Below are 20,936 nucleotides of genomic sequence, written 5' to 3' on the forward strand. Positions count from 1 at the left end.
TAACGTTTGTTTTCTTTGATGGCTTCTCATTGTATATTATGCTGCAGCTCACCACTTTTCCAGTTGCGCCACTGCAGCAGTGGATGATGACATAAATCAGACACTGGAAATAATCTGAGTAAAAACAAAACACTCTCACACTTGATCTCCTCACAAAACTGTTATCTTTTGGCTCAGACCATTTCTGTGGTCTCCTTTAATAAAACAGCAGCAGGTGCAGTGAACTGGGAATATGTGCAGAGGAACACCTTACTCTTATATTGTCACCAGGGAAATGGCTGTAGAACTATGCCACAGGGCATTTTGAACTTATAAGAGAATAATTTTTGAAGCAATCACAGTGAGAGTAGAAATTTCATCTATTAAAAAAGGATGGGATTTATCATTCATATATTTATGCATTTGTATGTCCAAATAGTTCCTGTGGGTTCCCTTCACAGTCCGCAGCAAAATGAGTGCCCAGGTAGGACTCTAAATGAAGTGCCCCCAGTGAGATGAATAAGAGATGATGAATGCCTACTTCAACTAGACGAACAATTCAGATACAGACATGTGCAGAAGAAGGATATGAATTTGATGAGCTGCTTCTTCTGTAGTCTGCCTAATCTGAGGCCACTTAGATAAAGCCTCCTTCTTTCTCAACACTCTTCTTTAGCACAACAAGATCAGATTTGGAAAGAATAGTATTACTATCTTACGTGCAAGAAAATATGGTGCCTATAAGTTTGTGGAAGTCAGACAGCACCCTAATGAGAAGCAGCCCAATCAGAAGCAAAATGCAAACAGCCCAGGTTTCTAGCTGCTAGACTTGCTGAGTGAACACTGTCAGTAAGGATGCAACTCGCTGTCCACATTTTAAACTGCTTCTTGTTGAAACAACCCTCTTTTTACCTGAACTACCCACGGATGCTTTCGATACTACAGCTCTGAAAAGGTATGCTGAATTTACCCCCACACCAGTGAGAGGAGACTCACCTGCAAGTACAGCTCCAAGCCTTGTCGTCTCTGCTCCAGCACCTTTGGGACCCAGTTCCTTACGTGCTTTGAGGGGATCTCTGGAGTCCTTATGCATTTCTTCAGCTGAAAAAAAAAGAAAGAAATCCAGACTAAAAGAAAGGATAATAGTGCCCCTTTAAAGTAAACGTGTTTACATTAAGAGATAAGAGATATTATCAGTAAAATAACCACACAAGGAAAACAGCACAGCAACCAAGATCCTCACCAATCAAGTTCAAGTCATAACAACTGACTTAAGCTCCTTCATACCTACAGGCTGCAGTTAAAAATCCCCGTGTTCATTTGCCCTTTTCAGTGAACAGAATGCCTGGCACAACTTGTCATTAAAGCCTTTACAACCTAACAGCAGACAGCTACTTTAGAATACTGGAAATGAGGAACCATGTCACACTGATCACACACTGGAGCCAGCCAGCTGAGCTGGTAGCTGAGCAGTGAGCAGGATGGGGCTGAAGGGTAACTAAAGCCAAGCAGTGGCAGTCTCTGACTCTGGTGACTTGCAAGGCCAAGCCTGGGGAAAACACTCAAGAAGCCCAGAAACCACGAAGCAAGGGCTCAAGGTACCTCACAGCAGCTAACAGCAGATGAGGAAAGAACACCCAGCACTTGACAGCTGGATTCAGCAGCCACTTTAAGCACCCAGTGAAGGTATAAGACACAACATTAAGTCCCTCTTGTGCTTCGTTTCCTCATTAGGTGACTTTGTGTGACACCTTACAACATCACCGCACCATACATCTAATGTACCATTACACTGCTAAGCCTGGTGACAAAGCACCACAATCATTTCTTGAGCCAGATTTAGGCATTTATGTACAGGTGGGGGAAGGAGGAGAGCTGAACGTTTTTCTGTAATCAAGAGAGCATGATATGCACGCCCTCACATTGCCCCAGTGGATTGGCAGTTGTATTTAGTAGCTTACACAGAGAAACAGCAAGACTGCCACTGAATATACTCTCAAGAAAGCTCCACAACTGCTCCTCTGAAGATTCCCATAAGAAAGCTTCTATAGATATATGCAGAAATATGTGTGTGTAAGCGTAAATGAGAGCAGACAGACAGACACAGATATCTATTATGACAGCAGTAAGAAATCTCCTTCTAGAGCAACCAGCCAATATTAACGTTTCCCTCAAAACTACAGAGCAAAAACAATAACGGGAATAGGCTTCACTGCATTTTAATAGGAGGTGACATTGGACATTCTTTCTGTTGTATATCGCCTCTGAGTAAATCTGAGGCAAGGGAGGCAAGGAAAGAAGCTCAAAATTGACTTTGACATGTGTACCCATGGGAGACTGAGAATTTACATTTCATCTTTGAGATTGCTGAGATGTCACTATAGGAAAAAGCAGTGCCAACATTTCAACGTCTCTACAATCACAAGTAACGAAGCTCCAGAGTAGAAATCTCCATTGCTCTGGAAATATTTTGCAACTTCCCTATTTCTTAACATCGCTGTATTACAACTTAACAAGAAATGAAAACGAGCCCTGCTCAAACTCATGTACATTTACTGCGTGACCTTACAGCCAAAATACAAAATATGATTTTTCCACTAGACCAGGTTGCTCACAGCCCCATCCAGCCTGGCCTTGAGTGCTTCCAGTGTGGGGGCAACCACAGCTTCACTGGGCAACTAGTGCCAGTGTCTCACCACCCCCACAGTAAAGAATTTCTTCCTAATATCTAGTCTAAATCCATCCTTTCCTCGTTTAAAGCCATTTCCCCTCTTCCTGTCACTACCTTCCCCTATAAACAGTCCCTCCCCAGCTTTCTTGTAGGTCCCTTTCTAGTACTGTCAGGCTGCTATACGGTCTTCTTGGAGTCTTCTCCAGGCTTCAGAGCCCCAGCTCCCTCACCCTGTCCTCAAAGGGGAGCTGCTCCAGCCCTCTGATCATCTTCATGACCCTCCTCTGGACCTGCTCCACCAGCTCCATGTCCTTCTTGTGCTGAGGCCCCAGACCTGAACACAGCACTGCAGGTGGGGTCTGACAAGAGCACTCCCAAATAGTTCTCTCCTTAGGGCTGCTCTCAAGTCATTCTCTGCCCAGCCTGCACTTGTGCTTGCCCCAGCCTGGTGAAGGACCTTGCACTTGGCTTTGTTGAACTTCATGAGATTGGCACGAACCCACTTCTAAAGCCTGTCCAGGTCTCTCTGGATGGCATCCCTTCCTTCTAGCATGTAAACCACACCACTCATCTCGATGTCATCTGCACACCTGCTGAGGGTGCAGATCTGTCAAATTGCAGTCCCTGTGAAACTCAAGTCTAAAAGATGTCTCACACGAATTATGGAATTATTTATCCAAATATTAAAAGTCACAACTACTCTAAAATTATAAATAATTTGCAAAACTTGATGTGTAGAACTTAACTAGCATTATTGGCACTCTGATGAATGAATAATTTCTCATCAGCTATGCTGTCCTTCCCTTCCTGCACAAGATTCCAGTGCAGCACAACCTCCTCAGGCAAAGGAGCAATCTGCCCCACTCTCTACCCCAGCAAAGGCTTTATTTCTGCTGCTCATCCCCAGTGCTAAGGGCACCTTGAAAATGCAATACATTTAATGATACCTTTATAATTCTCAGGCACGTACAGCATTGGAGAGTGGGACTTACCTTCTGAATTAAAGGGGAAGAAGGGAATCTTAAGACCTTTGGGATTTTCTGCTTTTTCTAACACAAAACAAATGAATAAAGGGTGAAATGATGGTATGTATTGTTAGAGAACACTTCCTTCGGTATTTCTGCAACACTTAAAGCACTGAAGCATCCTCACATCAGGAGCTCTTTGTTTACTACAGACCTAAGTATTATTGTGGAAGAAAAGGAAGACTTGAATAGCATGTTGTGCCAAATATGTTGGGTGCTTTGCATCTGTGCTGGAACAAGTAAGGAAACCACAGCATAACTTAAGACAGACACCAAGCAGATGAGGTGTAAGACGTATTCAGTGGTGATCCAAAAGTCCTGTTTGAGTTTTGGCTGAATATTTTGCTGCTATTTTTGGACAGAGAGAAGAGGGGCATCATTAATGGCTTTTTTTGGTGTTTTAAGGATAATTCTCTACTAAGAGAGTTTCTGGAAGGTGACAAACCTGAGACTAAGAGTACAGTCATTCATGACACTTGTGTGGAGCAATGAGGGGAAACGTGCCAGTAAACAAAGATAAATGGAAACTAGACCATGCAACTCCAGGAGGCACAGTAAAATTAGTCAACTACAGGAAACAATCTACTTGGATATGCACTTTTAGCATAGAAAAGTTAATTTTTCCCTTTTAATGCTTCCTAACTTACCAAGTTGTGTGCAAGTTTTAGTCAGCCCACTCTTTTACTTTCATTTGTTGGATTAATTTGTGTAAAATAAGGCACACATATGGGACAGGCTAGGTTTGTTACAGCTGTATTGCTGATTCTGACGCTGTTGCTCATGCTATCATATTCAAATAAAACACGAGAAAAAAGATGTGACAGAGATCCAAATTAAAGCAATAAACAAGAAAATGCACTTTATAAAGTAGCAGTCAATTACCACAACTCAGGCAAGAAGCAAAAGGCCAAGAAATAATAGCACATATTGATTACTGTGCAGTAAAGCAAAATATATTTGTTTATAAGATTCTTTAGGACAAAGACACATCTACCTCAACAGTTTCTTTCTGTTGTCCCAGGTTGGCTCATATCAATGTAAGGCTGTCAAAATTCATTCCCTCTGCCTCCTCTCTGCTTCCTCCCTGAATGAGACCATTCCTGAGATGACTCAGGGATACCAAACATGCTGGTATAAGCAAGCTCCTGTGGTGCTGCAGTGGCAGGAGCTGTAAATGCCACATACTCTTCCCTATGCTCCTCTCTATCTTTTGCAGAGGCAGCTTTTTGGTGCTGAAGAAAAGCAGCACAAGCAAAAGCAGTCAAGCCTACACATACTCCTTCAGTGCCAAAGCAACAAAAGTTGACCCTGCTTCCAGGAAAGGACTGAAGCTCTTCAGCATAATCCCAACACCAGTAGGCTGCTGCCTTTCCAGAACTATTCTTCACAATATTTGCTTCTCACAAGGCAGAAAAGATTTAGACTTGCCTTTAGGTAAGTTGCAATAGAAGCACCTAGCTCCGCCTGGGGAGAAGTTGTACCTTCCCTTTAACAGACAGCAAAACAATTAGTGGACACTCAATCATGAGAGAATTAAGTTCACTTCACACACCAATAAGAGGACTCAGTAGACAGGCTTAAGGGATATTTCCAACCACATTCACTGTAGGAAGAGCAGTAGAGTAAGCCAGCTTATTCAGCCTTTTTCATACTTAGATTCCTGGTGTGCACAAGCTGTTGCCTCAGCTCAGAGGGTTAGCAATTCAATTTATAGATTTAACATAAATTACTTGCATTAACAGAATAAAAAAAACAAAGCCGTATTGCTTTGCTATAGGAACGTGCTGTATTTCATCATTTTGTAAGAAGAAAAAAAAAAACCCAACATACTAAAGATGGCATTTTAGCAACACAGCACGTAAAAAACAATAGGAGAGTTAGAAATATCAGCCGACTACCCACCATCCTCACTTCCACAAAGCAGACAACTGTTTAAACTAAGGACTGTCTTCCAGAGACATGAATCACAAGACGTATTTAAGATAAGGCATAAACGTTAACAATTTCAAGTGAGGGGAAACAATTAGAGTAAAACAAATCTGCTACGTATAAAGAGATAATTACCTTTTTATGGAGAGCATGGAATTCACTATACCTCTTCTCCACAAAATGCTTCCTTCCACTCATCAGCACTTCTATTTTGAAGACCTGAGAAATTATAAATAATAAAAATGTTGAAACAATTTCAGAAATATTTAATACAGTGGGGAGTATAAAAAAAAAAATAAGACAGCAGGAATAACAACAAAAAGGCTGAGAGGAAATAAAGGTTTATTTTCCTTTCTTACCATGAAAATAGCACACATGCAGTAAAAACCCAGGTAATAAAAGCCTCGTGCTATGCATGGGGAAAAACATTCAACTACTACTCTGCGGGTTAATTACCTCCTAACCTACAAACTCGGATGCAGTTTCCATCGAGCTACTATCTGTAACCTGGGGTGTGTGGGGGGAACAACAAAAAAGCCGCGATGAACACTTGTTTTCTTTCTATGATACATGTGACAGCTTTTGTTGCTGCCTCTGGGAGGTTGAAGGCCAGGAGAAGCAGCTCTCGGAATGCACTAATTAGTAGTCACTAACATGACACTTCCTTCATTCTCAGGTTGCGAGGTCAGTACTAAGGGCAAGTGGTGAGAAATATTTTGAAGTACTCAAGAAAACATGGTCTATTAAATGAAGACAAGATCAGCAGAAAAGCAATACAAAAAAGGTGCCTGATCTTTCCAGGAGTTTTTTCTTTCTTTTTTTTTCTTGTTTTTTCCTGTTTTGCTCAGAAAATGCCGGAAATAATTATTTCCAGAAGAACGAAAGACAATGGTCAGGAAAGATGATGACATCAAGACCTGAGGCTTGGAGCGAGTGAAAGTACTTTGAAATAAATTTGCAAACAGTGTTTACATCTGCGTGCAGAAAAAAGGGTTTTCTGTCACAGTTATGTACACAGAGCTTGGATCAGAGCAAACAGACAGGAATTCTGCAGAATAAATGCTACCTATTGTCAGCTGGAACCTGCCTTTCTAATACAGGTCTAAACGCGATGGCTCTTGCTGGCGAGTCAAACCACCTGAGAAACAGATGGCACTTCATTCAATCCAGCCCGAAACACATCCACCTCCATTTGAACGCGGGATGGATGAGACCAGAGTCACTTCACACCGATGTTTACATGACCAAAATTAGTTCGGATCTTTGTAATCCGTCAAAATAACTTGAGATACATTCCGCCTCCTTGAAAAGGACTATTTCTGTGTCCTAATCACTGTGAGCAAACGACCTTATTTGGGTGCATTGATTTTTTTTTTTTTCCTTGTCTATTTAGACTATTTTGGGAGAACAGCTATAGGCTATTAAAGAATTCTCCTCTCAATGTGCAAAAACTCCAAGGTACCCTCAGGAATATACTTTAAGTTCAGAGCTGAAAAGAGGATCGGATGCAAAGAAAAATCAATGTAAACTTTTTCCTTTAGTCCAGACTTAACACCCTAATTATATGAGAGGAAAACATTACTTACATCTTATACTCTACACACTGCGTGGAAGAAATAGTTCCAGAAGGCACAAAATGCTTCTGATTGCACAGGAAACGTGTTGCGGATATGGAGACTCAAGGACAATTTGGGGGAAGAATGGATAACACAATATAATAATACTTAAATTAGCAGTGACCAAGTGGCTGGTTAAGATGTTGCCACGGTTCTGAATTAACTAAAGCTCCAGCAATTGCTACCAACTCACAACATCCAATTGCACCTCAGTCAGGTAACAGCCTGAGCACCAATGTAAGCTCAGCAGTTCTGCTGGCTGCAGGGCTTGCTGGCAACCTGGAGATGTCAAACAGGCTCCTGGGGCAGGTAACCTTCCTGTATCACACTCAGACTTGTGTGCACCCATCCTGATCTAAGTCAGGCATTTGCAACTTCAGGGAAATCTCCTTCCGCCTAGAGAGAGCAGATCTGTCATTTATGAAGGAGAATAGTTGGAACACGGGGGTTAAAGGGAAATAAAAATCCCTCTGTTGACCTTCTTTCCAAAAGCTGGTATCTATTTTGCTCTGTTTCACCACCGGTTAATTAATTGTATAAATGTTTTCAGAAGCAAAAAGTGTGCAGCGCTTGGTCAACTTCCCTTTTAATCTTACCAGCAAGGTTTGCATAAGTTTTGCTGTGTAGAGGATGTACAGATTTACTGGGTCTTCCTCACAGGAGACCTGCAAACACGGAGCCACAGACTTCTGCACACAGCAGTGCCAACTCAAAGACCACAACTCTGATACCTTCATACCTTCAGTTGGCTCCATCAATACAAATGTTTTCACTTTGCCTCTTACAGTGTAGAGCCCTTGGGTTCAGTTTTTGCAGCCACCTGAAATTTACAAGGGCTGGCAGTGGATCTACACTGCATGAACTGCTGTTTAAAACAAAAACATTAGACATAAACAGGCAAAAAAAAAAAAACAAAAAACCAGCCCATATTATTATTCAGCTGTCATTAGGCTGTCATTAACGCATATACTCAAGATACTGGAAACCACTTCTTGTTAATGGCAATTATACATAATTTTGCTGTTCTCCAGTTTTTGAACTCACTCCTTCTCTCGCTAAATGACACGTTTCCACGAAGAATAAGATTTTTTTTTGCTCCAGAAAGCACAGCAGTTGCACAACATTACATAATAACTACAACGTACAATGCAAGAGCAAATAATTGGTGTTGCATCACTGTGAATTTCTGAGACAGCTTAAAGTGGAAGAAAATAGGAGCAAATACAACAAACACACTCCTTTAAGTGCAGAGGTATGGTAGAGAACCATGCAAACCTAAACTGACAGCAACCTCCTTCAGTTCTATGCACATCAAGAGCTCACACTTAACAAAAACAGCTGACTGCTGCCTCCGAATGTGACACAGAAATACACAGTTCCAGTAATTATGTCTCAAAAATCCAACAACCAACCCAAAAGCACAAGAAACCAGAAGCTCACCCCAAAATCAGAAGGACAAGTTAAACAAAACCCGACAAGGATGACAAATATGATCAAGAACAGGGAGGAAAACTGGCAGAGTAATGTCGCAGCGAGGCTTCCTATTACATGAGAAACACAAAGTTGATACTCTGAATGTTCAATCAAATAAATTAGATACATTACACTTTTTGTTATCACTGTAAGTTACTACTATCACTTAGTGTGTATTCATATATAGGGAGAAAATTAGTTACAAAGTATATAAAATTCTGAGAAATTACACTTGAGAAAAAAGGTTTGGGGGCAACTTTGTTCAGAGTGAGGAGATGCAAAAGCCAGGAGCAGAAAAAGGGATATTTACAGCAAACAGACACATCCATCTAATATTCAACAGGAAAGAAAATCCTACAGGATTCTTGTACTGAGCTCTTCTCTCCTAATAGCAAACTTACCAACACTACTTCTATTTAATGCATTACTTACAGAAATAAATGCATCCCTTTAGAAGCTTCAGCGTGCCTTTTGTCCAAGGAACAGCTAATGCATTTAAAGCGCCAAGACACTCAGCCTTAAATCTTTGTCATGGCCATATGGAAGGACAAAGAAAGGCTCCCAAGAGATTCACAACCATTGCATTTCCAGGTATGCTGTCCAACCCAAACTCAGTTCAAAAGCCCTATTAGACCTGCAGCCTGCCATCTTCCCTGCACTCTAAATACTGTGATCCATCTTACATAGATCCAAGCTTTTAAACTCGGTCCTAGATACAAGATCAGGTATTAATTAGAGCCCACAAAAGAAGACCAGACTACGGTCTGTTCAACGATCTTTAGCATGTAGTTTGTCTTTCCCACAAAAGCTATGAAATAATTAAGGATAATCCATATTCTACCCTCTTTTGCAGTAAAGGTGCTCCACAGTCATAAAATGGAGTATTGGTAGGAATTACACACAAAGCGTGCACAGGACTCTAGGGTATTCTTTCTGAGGATGGCCTTTAAGTATGTCACATTTCTTAGTGTTTAGAGGGAGAGCTGGTAGAACGATTTATAGCACAACCCGGTGAGACTAACTCCTGCAAGACGGGAGGCTCGAGGGAGGCTTCTGTGCAAGTGTCACTGCTGAGTGAAGGAGCTGCTGACATGTAAGAGTAAGTAGTTTTCTGATTTTTTTCAACTCACTTTAAACCAATCTTTTCCAAACACATCGTTCATAAAAAAAGAAAATAATAAAAAAAAAATCCCATAGGAGCTTTGCTGTCATTTCCTGAAGAATAACTTTCTTGGCTTTCCAAGCTCAAAAGCCTTTCCCTTGCCAGTGAAACACTGACTATGGAAATATAATTTGTAACCAAGCAAGAAGCTACAAGATCTGACCCTGTTTTTGGTATTTTTCTTTATTAGACCTGCAGAGAACAACTGCTACGGAGGTGGCACCCCTTTAAAGCCTAGTTGTCAGCGTGGTCACCTATCTGGCTAGCATCCTTTGAATTAAAATCACGAAACAATGTCTTGATCTTTTACTGAAAAAGGAAAAGGTTCTGAATATATCACAGCCCTCACAGTCACACAGAACAAAACCAAAAATAATAGCCTGCTCTGCTCCACTTCTTCATCTGGATTATCTCAATGTCTCTTATCAGAAATATTCAACTAATAGAACAACCATGAGGCTTTGTAATGGGAGAGATACGGATTTTCTAATAAAAATAATAAACTGGGATGAAATACTTGAATACAAGAAGCAAAAAAAGATGACAAAAAAATGTACGTGTAACAGATGAACTCGAAGTGTGACCAAATGTTAGCAGTCATATTTCATCACGAAACACTGCTATTTCATCCACAGACTGTGAAGAATCCTCGCACCTTTCAAGGTAAGAGGCAGCTCCCAGCTACAATGAAAATATCCCCCTGCTGCAGTCAACTAGCTGCAAGAAACTCCACTTTAATGGAAGCTAGAAACCAAAGTTTTTTCCTGCGGATACTCAATGTCAGGCTGGACAGGGCTCTGAGCACCTGATTGAGCTGTAGGTGTCTGTGTTCATTGCAGGGGAGTTGGATCAAATGACCTTTAAAGGTCCCTTCCTGCTATGCTTCTATGATAATTTAAAGTCTGTGTTATTTTGTTTGCGTTTGTAATTGCTGTCTGAAAACTTGTGGGCTATCCAAGACTTCCAAAATATTGATACTGAATGCGTGCTAAAAAAATTACCAAACAGTGTCCAAGAACATGTTAAAAAAGCACACACTGCAGCCGCATGTAACTTGCAATAATTCAGTATCCTCCCGACTTGCTTACTGAATTACCATAAACTCTCTGGCATGATTAAACCAGTGTGCAGCAGCCTTCTTTGTGCCAACAGCAAATAACAGCCGTGTCAGATGTCCCTTTCAGAAGCCTGGAGTTTTGGTGAAAACTCAATAACCCAGCTAATACCAAGTCCAGGCACCAGCGTGTGACAAGGCTGAGTGGCACCTGCAAGCAGAGCTGTGGGCACAATGAAGATATTACATCCTATTCCTCGAGGCTTTGATATATTAAGGAAGGAGTTAACCCAACACTTGGCACAAACAGCGATTACTTAGAACATGTGAGCGACGTGTAAAGACTACATTTAGAGAAACATGTGCCATGCAACCCAGATCTCAGCCAGAAATCAATTCAAACAGAACACAGCACGGTGATGGGCATCACACTTCAAAGAAGCTGGCTTTGCACTGTCTCATATATATGTTTACCATGATACACAAATTTAGCTTTTTCCTGTGCTGACAGGTTGCTAAACACACAGGAATACTAAACACAATGGGATTTAGCCAGCACACATAAAATGCACTTCACATTCTTTGTAGCGCAAGGCAAAGAAATACTGTTTGTTCTGCCTTTCAGAACTGAGCTAAAACTACCTAAGCTGTTGCGTTCTATCTGTATTGTTCTTATACAAAACTGGCAGCTTTATTTCAAACATCAGCGTTTGCTTCTGAAGAGTCACTATAGCCATTTATTAAAGAAGGCAATCTTGCTCACCAAAGGTTTCCCTGCAAAGTTAATTTCTTTTGAACAGCAATTGAAAATGGGATGAAGACCAACTCAACAAGCTGTGTAGCAGCTTCATGTCTTACTGGACTGAGCCTGCTGCTACAGAGAGAAGACCTGAAAGAGGTTATCAGGATTTCATTTTTGATGCATTAAACTAGAGAAAACAAGGTGGTTCTTCACTTGTACAGAAGGCAGATGGAATGGAAACAAAAAATGCTGTGCAACTGCTTGAGAAATTGTAAGAGAAGCCATCACAAACAGTGCCAAACAAACAATAAAATACTGGGCCCAGATTAAGATTTAAGTTATTAAGGTCCTGAATTCACCTGCTGGGGCTAACAGTGTCCATGCTGTAATTAGCCTAGTGGCCACAATGAATGTAGACAGTTGTAAGTCAGAATTAGTTCATGCCCTGTTGGCAGTGGTGAGGGCTGCACAAGCTGCAGAACTGGCAAAGTCTGCCGGTGCTGCCAGGACCAGCCTAGATCTCTCCAGGTATTCCTGCAGGAGCTGCAGCTGGTGAGGTGGAGACATCCAACAGAAGGAAGCTGAATGAGTGTGAAGTCCAGAGGATCACAGAATTGCAGAATCACCGAAGTTGGAAAAGACCTCTGAGATCATCCAGTCCAACCATCCACCTGTCACCACTATTTCCCACTAACCCATGTCTGTCAGTACAGCTACACGTTCCTTGAACACCTCCAGGGACTGCGACTCCACCACCTCCCTGGGCAGCCCACTGCAGTCACTCTCTCAGGGTATTTCCTAATGTGCAACCTGAATCTCCCCTGGTGCAGGGATTCAGAGGGACGCAGGCACATCCCTTTGGACTCAGTGCTGTCACAGATCTTGACAATGGGAGGACAGAAGGATGAGAGACAAACATTGCCTAACTTTCATTCCTAGTCGTACAGTGTAAATACAGCAAGCAGCTGAACCACAGACATTTCAGACAGACCTGTACTGGCAGCAGTGGAAGACTTCAGGCAGCATAGGATTCAACTCAACACCCGTGCATGAGGTAATGCAACATGTGAAACACTTACAGAACTACATTCAATTCAATTACATCGATGTATTAAGTGGATTCAAAGGCAGCAGATATACTAATACAAACCGATATTCAGAACAATATATAAAACTGAAGCATCCTCTCAGCTATGCTGCTCTACAAGATTGAATAACCTATCAGAGAGCACTGGTTATACAATTAAATATTTATAATTCCGAAGACAATGAAAATTGATTCAGTGAGGATTATGTTAATTTATAACTGGTCTCTCCATCATTTGGGAGATAGTAAAGTAAACAGTGAGTACATTCCTGTACATGTATACGTAACACTTTATCTGGCCGATACAACATATTTCAGAAGGGTTTGAAACAGGTTATAGTTTGAGTCTGATACTGGGAATGTGCAAGAACTGCATGCTGCAAACAAAGCAAAACGTAACAGACTACTGAAACCTGTGCTAAATGTTTAATATGAACCAAAGATAATTCAGCGCATCAGTCTCGTCAAAAACACCTAATTCAGAGGTCTAAAAATCTGCAAGTTACTTTTTCTCAAATAAGGGAAAAAAATAAGTCATTGTTGCCTGGGCTGGCTGTTGTTCTGACTGTGATACAGTCATGGAGTAAAAATGTCCCCGTTCATTGCAGGAGTTGGACTAGATGACCTTTCATGTTCCCTTCCAACTCAAACGATTCTATGATTCTAAGTCATGGCCATGCACAGACTACAGAGGAGCCAGCTTGGCTTGGATACTCCACTAATAAAAACCAGAGGATTTCTAAACACAGCACTGTGAGAAAAAAGTACCCAAATGCTCACTTATCTATGAAGTGTTAGTCCAAGCTCCCGATTCTTGGGTCTGAAGCACATTTGTTTCACTGTTCCAAGCAAGCTGTATATGCACCACCACCTGCAGATACCGAGCCACTCAGATAAGCACAGCCCCTAAACCCTGCTGCACGAATTCAGAAGTGCTACCAAGGGACAAAAAGAAGATAAAAGGATGACAGGAAGATGCCGCTACACAAATGGGCGATACAGATATCATTTATTCCCTCATTCTGAGGCTTCAAATATTCTTAAGTTATTATGAGCTTAATGACAATTTGACACCCTTATGTAAAACTCACTGAATCTTTGTTTGTTTGTTTTTTTTCTGAATCCTACCTTTTATTAAAAAAAACCAAAAACACCTCAGAAAAACTTCTGCAGTTTCTATTCACATTAAACTCTGCCACAAATAACCCCTTCAAGTATTTTTTGTTACAAAAGCCCCATAACTGTGAGTCTCCAGTACCTGCTTGCAGGAGGAATTCAAACTTTTCTTAGTTTACTTCATATTTTTAGTTGCGGTGCAAGTTGAGTTTTCTATTTATTTACAAGAATCATCACCTCTTTGTTCACAGCAACTTACCTGGCCTTGGTTGTCTATGAGGTATTTACCTCCAGCTGCTTCAAGTAGCAGCTGCCCATCATTCTGTACATCCTCTCTCCTTGCTCACCTGTTCTCGCACCTTTGCTTCTCACAAGTAAGAAATATGGAGGGATAAAGAAGTGGCATTCACTTTGCATCAATGCATTCCTTGCTTTCCTGCTTCATGCAGCAGTTCACACACACTGGTGCTATTTTTAGCTTGCAGCTCAGTAACATACCATGAGGATACGAGACGGAGTTGATTTAATGAGCTGTATTACAGAAATTACTGGCAGTGACACGAGTAGTTAGAACAATCTAATATTTTCCATTACAAGACTGTGCTCAGTTTCTTACAGTTCTGCCAACCTCTAATTTTTGGGCTTAGACGTTTCTGCACCAGATTATGTGATTCAGATAGAAAACATTTGTAGAAGGTTTCAACAGAGACACTCCAAGCACATCCTCAAAGAAAAATGTACTTTGCTTTATTTGTGAGAAAAAGAACAAAAGAAACAACCACCACCTCTGATACAAAAAACAAACAAACAAACAAACAAACAAACAAACCAAAACCAATAACAAAGAAAAACCATTTTATACATTTCACAGTAAATCCCCCAAGACGTGGATAAGGCCAAGAATACAGTTGAAATTTTATGGAATCTCCACAAAGTTACTGCGAATTTCAGGCCTGCAGAACAGAACTTCCATGCTTCACCCAAAAGCTGGAGCCACTGTGATAGCAGGGGGGAAGAAACGAGTGGATGACGTTTAAACATTTGAAAGCTGAGGTGGATGTCAGTCTAGGAGTCTACACAAGGGACATCCACCACCCGTGTAGCTGGGGCAATACCTCTCCAAAAGTTGCACTCCCTTCCTTTCATCCCTTTGTGCCTTCTCAGAAATAAACAGTAGAAAAAGGGAAACCCCTAAGAAATGACTGTTACAGATTTAAGCACTCAAACATCAGCGTTGTACAGCAACCCAGCTTTGCAGACACATTCTCAGCAGTCAGTTGCACACTACCTTTCCCCTATATGTGTCTGTTTCACTTGCAGGACTGCCACTGTTGTGGGAACCAATGAGCAAAGCACATACCTTTATAGCTTCTTCCCATGTAGGAATGAGAACGTGAAAGAAACAGTACAAAAAAATAGAGCGTACAGTATGGCCTCAAGATTAATGCAAACTGTAAATCTACAGACTCTGGGAATTTTGCTATTGCAGCGCTGAAGGATTGAATTTATGGTTTTCCCCAGGAAAACCTACTTAAAGCATCTCACTTGGGCACGATTCAGAGGCCTAAGGTTAAAAGCCCAAGCCCGCAGAGAGCCAACAGATCTAGACCAGAGACAGCCAATATGCTTACACAGACACATTATCCATGACACGCACGGCTTTACTGGTCCCTATTTCAGACATGAGAATCTGTGACTCTTGAACTTCCTAGCCTCTTCCTGATTCTGTCATTTCAGCATTATTGCTGAAGGCTCTTTATCAGGGTGGTACAATGCAGAGGGAAAACAAGAGGAACAAAGCTCCTTCCAAGCTCACACAAAAGCCCACACATGGCCCAAAGCCATCTCCCACATGTACCATCAGTGTAAGCATCTGATTTAACATCAGAATTGGAACTGCAGCAGGGAACACTGATGTTCTACTCTTAGGTTCAACACTTCTCAGCTCCTCCTACAGTATATCAAACAGAAGAGCTATTCAACAAAACGTACTGATTTTTCTACCTGAAGAAGGAGACTCTCCATGAAAAATACCTCTTTGCTCCTCTGCCCCGTGAGAAAAAAGAAAGGCTCAAAAAGATGTCATCTGCACAATCGTGAACCAATATAACATTTTGCTCCAGACACTGTTTTTGGGATATGACAACAATAAGTAACTGGAAAATCAACAAGCAAGGCATTCTTGAAATGCATTTAAAAGTTACTTTTTCTCAAAACTTCTGTATCATTGAAATGCATTAAAAATATGCAATTAACCCAGCTGAGGATTTTTCAGTAGGAAAAAACTCCTTAATTATAATTTAAGCTCATAGAAAATGGAGGAAAATTCATTAAGACATACAGGTAAAAAAAGAGCAAACTGCTGCAATAGGTAGAAGGGTGACATTTTCTTACTCTCTTATCACACTAGATTTGTAAGATCTTAATCAGTAACTTCATGTATAATTGTAATGTTCTACTGAAACTGAACATTAACATTTCTGACAGGAAAAACTGACAGCATTTCTAATGGACGTGAAGGAAGAAAAGATGAGTTACTGCAGTTTACAACTACCTCCCAATACAATGGGTTTCAAAAAAGGCTTTGCACAAAAGACAAGTCAACCCGTTATAACCCAAAACATGCAGCTTGTGAATCCTACCAAACAGAAACAGCAATACGTACTGCAAAGTCTGTTATTTTATTTCCAGACCTTTCTTTGCACTGGATGCTTTTTACAAAATCTCACACCATATGAAGTCATACTGAGTAATAAAAGCTGGGGTAAAGAAGTGATAGCATTTATTTTCCCAACACACTGTTACACGTGATGAGCCCTGCTTTCCTGGAAGTGGATGAATGTCTTCCTGCCAACAGGAAGCAGTGAATGAACTCCTTGTTTTGCTCTGCTCACATATGCAGGTTTTGCTTCACCTAGCAAACTGCAACTCAAGCCATAAGTTCTTAGTCTTATCCAGCAAGAGGCTGGGTGGTGCTTAGTGTTAAACTACAGAGACAATAAGTATTTCCATTAATTTCACAATATTTTTCTCTGTGCGTCTTTCATCTTTAAGCAGATAGTGAAAAAAAGTTACTGTTGAAGTAGCAGTTTATTCACAATCCACAGAATCCTCCCCAGATTACAAGTAACACTGATCAGCTCCACCAGCAAATAAAGACAACTAGGAGGAAACTGAAGGCATGTCCCCCTTCAAACAAAGCATCTCCCTTTTGTTCTTCTCAGCACTTCTGCTAACTGGCAGTGCTTTCTTGCGTTCATCATTTCCATTCTAAGTGAGAACAATATTAACATAACACTTTTAACAGGTTCCATAAATGGATGCAATCCTCAGATTGGTGGCTGTCTAGTGTTACTTCCTTTGTTGTTCATAAAACCACAAAGACCCCTGAGTCCCACCCCTGGCCCCACACAGCAGCACCCAGACCCACACCCTGTACTGGAACCCTGCATCCCTTTGGGTGGGATTACTCTGCAGCTCCTCAGCCCCTGGTCTGTACAAAGAGCCAAGGGCTGCCCTCTGCCAGGTGCCGAATACAGCACATGCTCTCGTTCAGCTCCACATGGTTGCAGACTTCCCAGCTCTCCAGTTTCTCCAGATCTCTCTGCAAGGCCTATCTGTCCTTGAAGAAATCAAACAGCTCTTTTGATTCAGCACTGTCCGCAGACTCAGTGTGCATTGGTGTCCTGCATCCAGATCATCAATGGAAACCTTACAGAGAACTGACCCCAGCAACAGCTGGCAACCAACCTGATGTAAACCCACTTATTCTAACCTTAAATATCACTGTGGCTGCAAGCACCCATTTATTACTGTAAACGCTGTGCTTGTAAGTAAATCAAGTGCTTGCTTGATTTAAAGCATTTAAAACATTCACCGTATCAGGAATAGAAGTCTGAAAATAGTTTTAATGTTTTTGCTTGTTCTTAAAATGGGAATCCAGATGCCTTAAATTTTTGGTGAGAGGTCTCAGTTGTGACTAAACAATGACCAAATACCTTTTCTCTCCTACCCTCTTCATGCAGACTGGCTCACAGTGCTGTCATAACAAACTCAAGAAACATTCTTCAGCAGATTATGGTCCAGTCTACAATAACAAAATATGCTTCATCTCTCCCTAGCCTTTTATTTCAAGGCGCTTTAATCAGCACAAAGTTGTACTTTCTTGGACTTCTTGTTCGTGTTAAGAAAAAAAATCTCTGACTAAAAAAAAAAACCAAAACCTCAAGTGACTTGCTCCCAAATCGGATTTGTACTGTCCCCATTCAAGACACCTACCTACATGAAATCTCTTATAGTTTCTCTGGCTGTATAAAATGCAGATGACACTGCACATCAGGCCTCTGTTTGCCTCTTTGCACAGACAGTCCAAAACAGTTTTCCTGATCTGTTTCAACTTGAAATGTTGTCAATATATGGATTGTCTTGCTTTCTAATTCAGTGAAAAATCTAGTTTTCCATTAGTCTGCCTTTCTAATTTTCGATACAGCTTTACTAAATGTAATTATTAAAGGCAGATTCAAGAAAGCAATTACTGAGCTACTGGTTTGTATCTCTGAAGTCTTAATAAGGAACAAGAACTTGAAGTGACAGAAACACTGCAAAATCTGTAAATACAAAAATACAACTATATATTTATCTTATTAGATGCAATACACGGAGGAAAAAAAAACACACCAGAAGGATACAGAAAATTGATATGATCTCAACAAGTTTGGGTCAACCACACAATTCTCTTATCAGAAATCTGACTAACACTGTGTAGTACATTTAGAATTGCAAGAGTATTTCAGAACTACTGCAGGAATAGCTCTAGAAAGAGCTTTAAAAACATAGTGTCACATTAAGTGCAAGATTGTAAGCAATGGAAAAATGGAATTCCACACTCTTGATGTGGCAATTTTCAAGGTATTCTGGAGGTTACAACACTTAGAGGGTCTACACTGGACTACAAAATATCTAATCTTACTTGCAGTGTTAGCAGTCAAATAGCCAGAGTAAAGCAAAAGTGATTTTGTAAAACAAACTGAATTAATACAGAGTAGACTTGTTTAGAACTGAAAGTATCTGAAAACACGGGAAAGCACTATGCTGTTGAAGAGCTGACTTCCATATCTTCAGGAGTAACCATTCTCAAGGAATTCTGACTCCAGACAGACAAGACTGCAGCTAAAATAGCTTTCTTCTGTCCAATAACTTCCTCCCCTCTACAAGTCAGTCATTGCCATTTCTCCCCCATTAAAAGCAGTCAAAATGAGATCAGAGACAAAAGTTTCACTTAATAGCCATACCTTGATACTACTCTTGTCGTGGCAATTATTCTATACACACATTTCACACTTGCATAAAGAACAACGCTGCCTGTGAGTTGATGAGTCAACTCAGAAATTAATTCAAAACCACTTTGTGATTCAAAATAAGAATCAGCCCACACACAACATCCACAGAGGCCTTCCTTCCACTGCAGAAGTTACAAGTTCATCATATCCAGTAAATGAATTTAAGTATGCTGGCAGAGAAGCAATTACTGATTCACCATCATCTGCTTTGCGTTCAGTTGTGCTTGTTACTGATGTATGTGGGCAGATGAGCAACTAGCCTATTCCTCCTATATGAAACAGAGATAACTCACTCCAAATAATTAACAATATAAATGATGGACTCTGAAGCTTTCCTTCATAAAAACCATGTTCCAGTGACAGGGGAAAAGCATTCAAAGCATGTTAATCTTATTAAGGCTGTGAATCCTCAACCCTCATCTCCTAAGCAGTTTCGCCAGTGGCCAGGAAAGCAAGAGTAGAAGGCACCAGGTGGCAATGACAGCTGTTCTAAATAGGTAAAAGCACAGATCTCATGCTACTTCACATTACTAGATTTATATATATATATATATATATATATATATTTAAAGCAGATTTGATTTTCCTATTTGCTTTCTCTTCAAATGCACAGCTTCCTTGCTTTCCTTCCTATGAGACTGCGAGTATGGTTAAGGATGTCTTTCTTTCTTAAGGAGTAAATCAACACTTAAGAGAAAAAGCCAAACACTATGCTTATTCTTCAACAGTTTAAGTGTCTGTTCATCTACAAACACCGATTACAGAAACATCCCCATTTCCCAGAAAATTGTGCTTGGAATTTGTGTCATAAGTTTCTTACATTAAAACCGGAACAAAAATCCATTCCTAAAAACTGGAAGTGCAAAACTGAGTGCCACTAACCTCTTTTTATTAACAGTTATGCCAGCTGATGCCCTGTTGGAATCGTGAAATTCAATCAAACATTTCAAGTAAGAATAAAACTGCACACCCCATCTGAAATTCATCACAGTGGAATACATCCATTTTCTTCAATCCTCCGCTGTCAGTTCTGAAAGCCATTTCGAAACTACTCCACAATTAATCTAAACCAAACCAACCAAACAAAAGAACCCGACAACACAGCACAACACTCACAAAGTTCTGATCCTGTGCTTCGCTAACGCAAACCTGAAGTTGCTGATGAAAGTCAGTTATCTGATGAAAGAGTACGCCAACATGACTGGAGACTTTCCCTGCAAGGGAGACTATTTTCAACACTTATTTCATCTTCCTTTATTTTAAGAGAAGGTAGGACTCAAGACTTAGCATACAGACACAAGAATAAAAGGAAAAGGTCACAGGTAAGTAGACCATTTAAAATGCTTTGTCCTGTGTCCTGTAATACAAGGAGGCGTTTTTCAGTATTTCTGAATTATCTGACTCATGTACAAGGCACGATCATCTTGCTGCATGCTTATGGAAAATGAAAAATCTCGTCTGTAGCAATACCAAATCATTTATACACAGCAGACATCCAGCTGTCATCTCTGTCTATCCCAGCAGCACACCCCCTCCTGCACTTCTCTCTTTAGTCTAGGTGAGCTGTCAAGTTTCTAGTTTCTGACGTGTATTTACATCATTCAATGACATCTGACAGTAGTGAAAGGCCACAGAAAACTGCTTATTGATCACAGCAAAACTAGTTGACGGAACAGATGAGGTTGTATCACAGAAATGCAGCCACACTCAGGTGATGACATTTTGCTCCCTTGTATACAACTG

The 20,936-nt window shown here is 40.7% G+C and overlaps 1 protein-coding gene across 2 annotated transcripts in view; it reads right to left on the reverse strand.

Annotated features, from left to right (window-relative positions):
• Window positions 1-20,936, reverse strand: part of SNX24 (sorting nexin 24) — a 69,383-nt gene that overhangs the window by 27,521 nt on the left and 20,926 nt on the right. For both annotated transcript variants that reach the window (XM_072359500.1, XM_072359501.1), the window contains 2 exons: window positions 5,740-5,823; window positions 976-1,080 (listed from right to left, as the gene is read on the reverse strand). In XM_072359500.1, coding sequence (XP_072215601.1) covers window positions 976-1,080; window positions 5,740-5,823 — 189 coding nt within the window. The remainder of the gene's footprint in view (window positions 1-975; window positions 1,081-5,739; window positions 5,824-20,936) is intronic.

This window comes from Excalfactoria chinensis, chromosome Z (assembly GCF_039878825.1).
Source record: "Excalfactoria chinensis isolate bCotChi1 chromosome Z, bCotChi1.hap2, whole genome shotgun sequence".
NCBI classification, from domain to species: Eukaryota; Metazoa; Chordata; class Aves; order Galliformes; family Phasianidae; genus Excalfactoria; species Excalfactoria chinensis.